The 9,942-nt window shown below is 54.9% G+C and overlaps 1 protein-coding gene across 1 annotated transcript; it reads left to right on the top strand.

Annotated features, from left to right (window-relative positions):
• Positions 1–2,106: 2,106 nt before the first annotated feature.
• On the top strand, positions 2,107–4,687 carry VOLCADRAFT_31874 (uncharacterized protein; the record flags this gene model as incomplete). The annotated part of the gene is made up of 7 exons (XM_002956709.1): positions 2,107–2,226; positions 2,489–2,635; positions 3,199–3,297; positions 3,785–3,849; positions 3,898–3,968; positions 4,113–4,186; positions 4,541–4,687. Coding segments are annotated over 7 exons (723 nt in total), but the record flags the coding sequence as incomplete, so codon positions are not given.
• Positions 4,688–9,942: the final 5,255 nt, after the last annotated feature.

Here is a 9,942-nt window from a genome sequence, read left to right as displayed (position 1 = left end):
ACTCAACAAAGCGCTAATTGTTTTACAATTAAATAGATATGTAATACATATAGGACTTTAATGGTGTATCGATGTGTTTTGTGATACCGGGACGCTGTTCATGAAGTGAATGGAGCGAGTTTACAGCAAGCCATGGGCTGAAACATCTTTGTATCTGCTCATAACATTTCTGCTAAACGTTTTACCTGGTCTAAGATGCCGGCTGAGCTCTGCGTGTGGTAATCATTACGGAGGCGAACAACTTCCCACATAAAATAATGTTGTCTCGGTTAATCTTTTGTTGATAATCTCTACTGTTAATTTGAATCATTCCAACCGTAAACCTATGTTTTTGCCTTTTTGCTTCGGTAGGCGTTTCGGTGCATGTCCGCCTTGCGTTGCGGTTTGCAAGTTGTACACATTTACTCTGCGCTATTATCATGGCATAGCCGATATCAGTGTATAGGTGAATTTGCGCAGGGCCTTAGTCGCCAAGCGGCTAGGAGTAGACCTTGCCGACACATGACGACGTTGACGCCATGCGGACCAGAAAGCAAGGAAGGATATTAATCCTGATACCTGAAACATTGAGACAGACCTGTCCGCATGATTACCTCAAAGTTCACCTGGCTATCGAGCGGGACGAGAAGATAAAGCAACATCCACCTGTTCGGCGTGCGAATCTTGGTGCAAATCTTCCTGATCCCGAATCGAATCTGAGCAGCTCGCTATCGCTTCATATGAACTCAACATCGGTATCATACATTACGCTCCAGCCAATTGAGAGTGTACGCAGTTAATTTTATCATTGGTGGGCGGCGAGGTTGTCGGTACGGTCGAGCAGTTCCTTGTCGTACCTAAAAGTCGGCGCGACAGCCTTGTCGGTCCATTGTTGATCACTCTAAAGCCAGGGCAAGTGAAGATTATTTTACGCCGAACCCCACGGTTTTGTTGCAGGCGTCGTGGCGGAACGTACCTGACATGGGAAACACACGACCCAGTGCCCCAGAGCGGTTGCTGTGGCAGGCAGAGGCATTACCCCGCAAACATCGTGCAGCATACCTTCCAACCCACAAATTGTGTGCGTTGTACGTAATGCCGTAAGGAATACTTAGCCAAAAGACCGACATACGGATACTTGCTGGTAGATGGACCGGTGTTGACATAATCCACGTGTTCAAGAGGTGGTTGTGCTAGCATTCCATAATAAGGAAGCGTGCTAACTTCATCCCACTTGCTTTTCTTACAGCCGTTAACATAAACTAGTGCTGTTTACGGACCTGAGTTCGTACCACGGAATGTAGGAATTATTAAGACAAAATAACGCCGTTTGGTCCGATGCGCATTCTAATTTGCGTCATATCAGACCCTGCTGGGCTACTTTTGTCCCTTGCTCTACTCATACGCACATAAGATACAATCGACGACACCAAACGCTGCCAGCGTAGGAAAACTTCGCTTCCAAGGATTTGCTCAGGTAAATCAATGTGAAGGATTTTCTTGTCATTTGTATCATTCGGATGTGGATGTCGGACGTATTTACGGCCAACCGTCGCTCATTTCCGTATGACAGCCAAAACTGTTTGTGTAATCTCGGGAATTGTGCAAAACGACAAGAAAATTGTTAAAGCGTTTAATCTTCTCATTGATGAATTTATGTCTGCTACCTTAGATACGGCTTGCGCCCCACTCTTTCTGCTCCTTACGTCCTGAAGGTCTCTCAGAGGCAAGCAAAGCTAGAGTTCTTACGTGATATCGAATTTTACTTTATGGATGCTAAATTCAAAGCTTAGGAGGTACCGCTAACGTTTTGCGGCTATGCCGGCCGTGCAGTGTCCGGGACCAAGGTTCGTAGTCGACAAGCTTATGCTCAGAAGACTGCGTGCCCAGTAATGGGACAGCTTCGAGAAGCCGTGCAAGAATGCCGGCTGGAACGTGCTGACGTGGTGGACACTGACCATAATCAGCAGCCACGCGGCCGGGACAACGTTTCAGCTCCGGCAGTGGATGACCATGTAAGAGGTCTAGGTCACTTGACGTCAGAGGTCGCGTCGAGCTGGGCCCGCCCTCTCTCACGACAAAATGTCATGTCATTTGTGATGTGGGTTCTTTTTCCGCTTTCAGGTGTACGATTACGTGCGAACCCTGGCAGAAGGTTCATATGGCGATGTACATGAGTGCATTCACGCTGCATCCGGGCAGCGAGTAGCCATTAAAAGGTTTAAAGCAGCGCACCTCGATCCCCAGGTCAGACGCACCGTTGCGCCCCATAGCCGAAACGTGATGGTATTATGTATGTGGACATTTTCCCATTTAACGGGAGCTCCAAAAACTGTATCTGATAACCAAACTGCTGTACTGGCTGGTTACGAAATGCTTGGAATTGTCATGCTGCTCTGAAGTTCTGTATATTTTTTGCTGTCCAGACTTTCTTCAACCTTCTTTCATTGCAATCCTAACCAACTCTAGCTCTCATCTTGATCTGCAAACTTATACTTCCTCGTCCCAGATTTGGCGTCTAGCCATGCGTGAGCTGCGAGTGCTGCAGACGCTGCCCAGTCACCCAAATATTGTGCAGCTGAAACGGGCAGTCTGCAGTCAGTCATCTGGCCGCCTCTTCTTTGTATTTGAGCTTTTGCACGGAAGCCTTCTAGGGGTAAGCTAAGCCAACCTTGCATGTTCCGTACACACAGTCCGTATATATCGTGCGCCTTCCCATGCCATGCCTGCATACGAAAGCCTTCAAATTACTGCTGCACAAAGTACGATTGCAGCATGGCACCCATGACAAACGAGCGTGCACGCTTGCTTACTGGTTGCACACGCTCAGCAACGTGCATGGCGATACACATGCATGCATCTTACCTGCACATACACGAGCCTCGACAAGCATGTGCGAACGGGAGGCCGTATATGCATTGACACTTAAAAGAAAAATGTCTTCGCCAGCGTAACCCCCAGCGCGACAGAGCAAAACAGGGCAAAAAACGAATACCTCCTCGTACGTGCGTTTCCTAATGAGGCACTCTAGCACGCGAGGTCGCTAGGTGGCAATACCCTTTCTCCAAAAATTCGTACGGACCGCGATATCCGGAGGGGGATCCGACATGTTTGGAGCCACTACAACTCCAGCTTCAAGTCATCCCTGGACGAACCGTCCTAAAGACACACATACACACATACACACACAGCCGTCCTCTCTCCCCCCCTTTTCCCCAGGAGTTGGGTCGTCACCCCGGGGGCTTCCTCCCCCCTGGACCCCTAAAGCACGTGGCTTGGCAGCTGCTGCAAGCACTCGCGCACTGCCACGATAACAAGGTGCGTGTGGTGAGGGGAAGGTGGGTAGCAGAAGTAGTAGTGGGAGGTTAGGTAGGGGCCAGGACCAGGTCATTTGCCTCTGGTCAGTTGTCGGTTGTCGGTTGTCGGTTGGGGATCCAAGGAAAGGGCGCAGGGCGACCATACCTCTGCCCGGCCGACCCGATTGCTCCAAACCGAACACTCCAAACACCCCCCCGCAGCGGTCGCTCGCATGGCGGACTCAATATGGACGAGACACAATTCAGACGGGGCCACCGCCAAACATGCACCGCCACCTCCATGCAGTGCTGGCAGCTGCAACTCCCGCTGCTAACCGCTGCCTCAGTTGTAAAACTGAAAACCTTGGTAGCGCAAGCGTCACTCGCGCCCTCGGGCCATCCCGAAACTTAAAAAACTTGCCTCCCATGTTATGGTGTGAGGAGCGCAGCTGACGCCCCGAAACCACCCACCCTATCGTCCTTCCGGCTCCGAATCCCGCTGGATGCAGGTCGTACACAGGGACGTGAAGCCTGCGAACGTGCTCCTGAGCAACGAATTACAACAACAGCAACCGTCAACTGCCGACGCGGAGCATGGTGGTGGTTGTGGTGCTGTTGCTAGCCACTCGGTTGTCAAGCTCTGTGACTTTGGATTCGCACGATGGCTGGCCCCGGGAGCACCTAGAGCGGCTGGTGACGACAAGTCACCCACCTTCAGCTCGAATTACAATACCGGGAACAGGGAGGGGAAGGGAGAATCCCAAACACATAAGAGGGGAGCAGCACTCACGCAAATGCAGGGCATCCAGTCAAAGGGCGGCCAGACAACGAACCGAGGCTGCGGTGGTGCACCCCCCCATGTCGCCACCATGTCCGCCTATGTCGTGACTCGCTGGTACAGACCGCCAGAGGTACGGCAAGAGGAAGATGTACGGCATAGCGTATATGTGTCGAAGCACATTATATATTTTTTGCTACTGCATAGGAACGACGTACTGCTCCGCGGCCCTTCTCCGCATGCATATCGCGATGGGGATCTGTCCCCCCGGTTTGAAACCAGGTTTTGGGGGATAGCAGAGACGCATGTGCAGACATGCTTGGATGCTTTGTTTCGAGTCGCGGATGGTATTAAATCTGTCGCTGCTGCAGTTGCTGCTGCTGCTGCCGATGATAATGATAATGACCATGACTGTGATCATAATCGACGCATTCATGATAATCCCGAACTGACTCTGCCCATTTCGCGCCTGTTTCCCACCATACAGGTCATCGTGGAAGACTTGTACGGCACTGCCGTGGATATATGGTCGTACGGCTGTACAATTGCCGAGCTTGCCAGCGGCCATCCTCTGTTTCCCGGCTGTTCTTCCGCCGACCAGCTCTGGCGCATCAGTCGCTGTTTGGGACCCCTGCCCGGGGGACTGCTGGCGAGGTGCCGGAGGGACTCAGCACTGGAGCCCGTGGTGGCGATGGCGCAGAGTGGGGAGAGGGGCAGGACGCTGGCGCAGAGACTAAGGGTGAGGGCGGGTAGGGGTGTGTGTGGATGGGTTTGCGGCGGGTACCGGTGGTGCTGGTGGCGGGGCAGGGCAAGGGGAGTTCTGAGTAAAGTGGGGGATGTTGAGGGGGAGCTTCCCTTCAGACCTTAAGTGGCCGAGGCGCCACGACAACAGCACGGCGGCGAACTGACCATGCGTGAAGAACGTCGTCGGTCGAACAGATCTATAGGACGTTATATCCCTGTCCAGGATGCCGTACGAGAGCTGTATCTTCCCCTTTCACCCTCCAAGCTAACCCCCCCAGAACCAGGCCTCGTCGAAATTCCTCTCACCCCCTCCCCACTTTCCTCTCAACTCCCTCCCTCAGGGTGTGCCCCCGCCCCTGTTGGAGCTCATTTCGTCGTGTCTAGCGCTGGATCCGTCAAGACGACCCACCGCCCGAGAACTTATGCAATTGCCGTATTTCTGGGATGTACAACGTCCCGTACTGCCGGTAACACCTGTGACATCGACACCGCGGCCTGCGGGACGGCAGGCAGTGCTGAACGTGCCGCCAACCGCCCCTGCCGCCGCTACAATAGCAGCAGCAGCAGCAGCCGCTACTGCCACTGCAGCCGCGGTTGCGCAAACAGGGTCTGCTGCTGCCGCTGCTACAGTCACTGCTACCGCCCCGGTGACCTGCCTCACGAACGCACTCATTGCAACCGCCCCGGAAGCTAATGCGGCAGGAGATGCGTCCAATGAGTGTACTGCTGTGTCGTACAGCGGCGGCGGTGAAGCCGTCGCATCTATTGCCGAATACGGCATGGCTACTGCCGCCTCTAGCAAAAGCGTAAAGGCTGCTGCACAGCGGCCAACGCTAGCAGAACCTTACTTGCGCCGTTCGGCCACTGGGATTGTACGGTGCGTCGCACCGACTGCTGTTGTACACCCGTACGGCCTCCCAGCGACGGCGACGGGCGTGACAACGGGGAATATTGACACTGGCATGGACAGCGTTCGCCGGGGTTTTGCTTCTCGCGCGTCTAGGCTGGTAGCCACCATCGCCACCACCTTTGGCGGTGGCGAAGATGCACAGCGCCGTTTTAGCGGCTCCTTCCTGCCTCGCGGCCATGGTGGCGGCGGCGGCGGCGGTTCCAGCGCCACCACCTGCACCGCCACCACCGCCTGCAGTGCCGGTACGACAACGACAACGACGACGACGACGATGACCATGACGACGGCACCGTCGACGGCACAGCGCGATACGCACGGCGGCCATGTCACTGGCTCTCTGAGCCAGAGCAGTGCACAGTTAAGTGCGAGTTCATCAACTCGGCAACAACATCATCACCATCACCATCAGCAGCAGCCGCAGCTTCTGCAGCGATATCCCCAGCAGCTTCAGCAGCAGCAGCAGCAGCTGCAGGTGATGCGCGATGCCCCGCACACCAAGCCCGAGTTGCTGCCTTGGACTGCTGCTTTTGCAGCCCTCACATCCCGCAGATCACAGACGGTTGCCACGCTAACGCCTTTTGCCTCGCCCGCAGCGGCGGTGGCCATCCCCGCCAGCACTGACGGTGTAACTGACCCACGGGTCATGCCCAGTAATCTTGTCGCCGAGTCCGAGGCTATGCGCTCTGCTATCGGTGCCTTCTTCGAGGAATCTCGACAGCAGGATCCAGATCCGATGGATCAGATGATCCTTAGTGAGCCGCTGTGCCGTACATCGACGCCGGGCGACGCGGCCTGGGACGTCGTAACGTTGGATGCTGCCGCCATAAACCGAAAACTGGCTCGAGATTGCGTGGCAAGGTCATGGCTGGGAAGCAAGAAACGCACTGAGCATATGCGGGCAAGGTTCGCCGCGCCGGCGGCTGCACCAGGGCCGCCGCCGCCGCCGCCGCCGCCGGGCCCGCTGATGCCGGCTATGCACTGTTACCTGCGCACTAAGCTGGAAGGCCAAGCCAGCGCCTTAAGTTCCACAACCACTCTTTCTGCCGGTCAATTCTCCACAATATGCAGCCCTGCTGGCGTGCCATCGCCGTCCACCATTGCAAAATCGCCACGGTACGACAATGACAGGGTCGCGGCGGCGGCACCGCTGACATCACTGCTGCTCCAGCGCGGCACGCGGGCAGAGCCGATTCCTGTTGGGCGATGCGCTCGGTTCCGCCCGTCAGCAGCGGCGGCGGCGGCGTCTCTGACGGCGGCTGATGTGGGCCTAGGGTCCACGTGCCCAGGTTTACTAAGCACTGGTGGCGGCGCCGGGCCCGGCGGGGGCGACTCAGGTACAATCACGCCGGCAGATTTCCTGTTGACGTCGACGGCAGGGCTGCGGCTGGCAGGCCTTAGCGCCTACGATGAGAGCGGTGGCGGCGGTTGTATTGCCTCTGTCTCCACCGCTACGCTTACGTCATCCCGTCAGCTGCGTTGGCGGCCGCCGCGGGCCGCCACGGCACCCCCCAACACCCTCCCGGAGGGGCAGCCGGAGATGCTACAGCCGATACTTCCCAACTTGCTGCCGGGCCTTATGACCAATGTCACGTGTGACTCTAAGGAGTTGCAGCCCGTACGCGTCCCCTTGGGCAGTTCGGCGCGGCGGCGCTGGAGCACGGCTGCCTCCACCACCGCCGCCGCGGCCGCCACTGCGATGGCTCCCCCGTCCTGGATTGCCTCCGACACCGAGTGGTCCGCGGGTAGATGCTACATCTCAAAACGTACGGCACCAGGTCCAGCTGTCAGCACAGGGGGTAGCACCATGGGCACCAATAACCGCGTCTTTGTCTGTCCGGGTGCACTTAAGACACATGGGAAGGCCGCGGCGGTGCCGGCGGCGGTGAAGGCTTCCGCTACAGAAGGGTGTTGCAGCGCAATAGGAAGCACGGCAAGTGACACACCTAGTACGGCAGGGCGCCCAGGGTATCACCCCTTGCATGGCACATTCAAGAACCGCAACAGTGGTATCAGTGATGGCGGCGACGTTTCCGCCAGCGGCAACACCTCTTGTAGTGGCGGCGGCGGCGGTGGCGGTGGCGGTGGCGACGCGACAAACATCGCGGAGCGGAATGTTAGTGGCAAGGCGCCTCGCCGATTTGCTCGGGCTTTCCAGGTGCTCAAGCGGCGGGTGCGGAGTCTCAAGGCAAAGGCGCTAGCCATGTTTTGAGCCCTAAAACCTGCCTGACCCCCTGCTCTTGCGATCCAGGAGTAAGGTGGCCGTAAACCGCCGGCCGCTGTGCTGTGGGAAACCGCGCGCAAAGGGGCCTAGCATGTATGTTGGGGAGAGAGGGACGTGCAGAAGCGATGAGCACAAATGATGCACGTGCAGGCCGGCCGGCTATGTGACAACAAGACGATGAAGTTGATGTCCAAGAGAGTGATAACACGCGCAAAACCTTCGGGCTCTTGTCATGTAGAGACTCGTATTTTGGCTGCATGAAGATTTGGGTGGGAAGATGGCTTCCCGTGCAGAAGGACGCATAGCAGGAGCACTTGTAGCAATAATTTCAGTAATACTGCTTATGCGCCCTGCGCATAACTACAAATCGAACTTGCCTTGCTGTCGGTGCTGTTGCGTGGGTGTGCTGGTGCTGGTGTTGGGGGTGCTGGGGGTGCTACTGGAGTGACATCTTATGTGTTTGCGTTTGCCCTTCCTGCGTTCCGTTTGTTTGTCGGTATGTATGTATGTATGTATGTTTGTTTGTTTGTATGTCCTTCCGCCCATGGCGTTCCTTTCAAATTCCCATTCCGCAACACCAAACTCGTATTGCCTTTTTTAAGCTTTCAGTAATCGAAATTTGGAGCATGATGCTGTACATACCTGTATACGAAACGGGACCTGTAATCCAGGCAATGGTATATTGGTAATTTAGGCTGATGGGCGCATCGCGCGCAATACCGCGGAGTCAGAGTAACGTTCTGCGCACATCTTGCGTTGTTCTATTGCGACCAAGAGTACAGCGAGAACGAGAACGAAGTTGTACCTCTAGCTGTTCGATCTATTGGTCGATCGGTAGAATGACGGATCGACAGAGACGAGGCGAAGAGGGCGTCTTCATTTGTAGTGAGGTATGGACGCCCTCATATACCTGGGGCCGATCGAAGAGGGTCGAAGCGATAAGTTATGCGCGAGCACCAGGGCCGCACTAATCGATTGAGAGGAAGGGCCAACGGTGATTTTGCTAGGGTAGCTTGTGTTGGACGTTGTTTGGTTAAGTTTTGTTTGTGATGAAATACCGATGGCGATGCGAAATGGAGCCGGTTCTGTAGTAGCTGTCGCAGATGCAAGGTTTTATGCACCGGGTTCGAACCCTCTCCTCTGATCCTGCCTGTTGTTCTCACCAGTTGTTTTTGCTCCAACGCGTCGCTGCACTATTCAGTTATTATGGCAAAGCGAAGCAAAGCCAGTTTTCGTGTCTTGCTGCGCGCACTACTTCGCTTACAACGCTGCTTTGCGACAATTTCGCAAGAAATTTATGTTTAGAATGAACCTGTATCCCTTGCTTTTGACAAAATCAAAGTTGATGTTTGTCGGCTATGTGGATGCTGCTAGCTTGGCTTGTCCTGTCCTCGTCAGCTTCGCCTGTCAGTAAGCTTTGACCTCCTGCTTAATTATTTTTTATCGTTGCCTCTTGGCATTGCTGTGACAATGCTCCCCCTGTGCGGTAGCGACTTTTTGATGCCTATTATGCAGCTAGGGGTGACCGATGTAAGGGCAACTACAGGACATCATTTCGGTCGTAATGGTGGTTGTGATGGCGATGGTTGTGATGTTGGCGATGCAGACGGTTGTGATGATGGTTATAGCAGTTGTTATGACGGTGATTGTGCCAGCTTTGGGCGATCTCCGCCAATATAACTGGGCGTGATTTTTCCTTGGATGAGGCCTTTACTGTGAGGGTCCGTAATGTGCGACTGCGGGCCATATACGTTTGATTCGATTTTGGACGCGTCGGGCGGGATTGGACACGTCGGGCCCTGTGGCCTGTTGCCGTTTTTTGCATTTCCTCATTTTGTGCTGCCTTGAGGCTATTGATCCGTTCGGCATACCGCAGAAACAGCGCAGCACAGTTTAATCAAGCAAGAGCTGTGGGTTTCGTAAGTCCACATACATATTCATAAAGAGTTACACAAATTACAAACATCGCAGATGTACACACATGCACACACATGCACACATGCACACACACAAC

The sequence above is a fragment of the Volvox carteri genome, assembly GCF_000143455.1.
Source record: "Volvox carteri f. nagariensis unplaced genomic scaffold VOLCAscaffold_64, whole genome shotgun sequence".
NCBI classification, from domain to species: domain Eukaryota; kingdom Viridiplantae; phylum Chlorophyta; class Chlorophyceae; order Chlamydomonadales; family Volvocaceae; genus Volvox; species Volvox carteri.
This window is presented reverse-complemented; position numbering and strand designations above follow the sequence as displayed.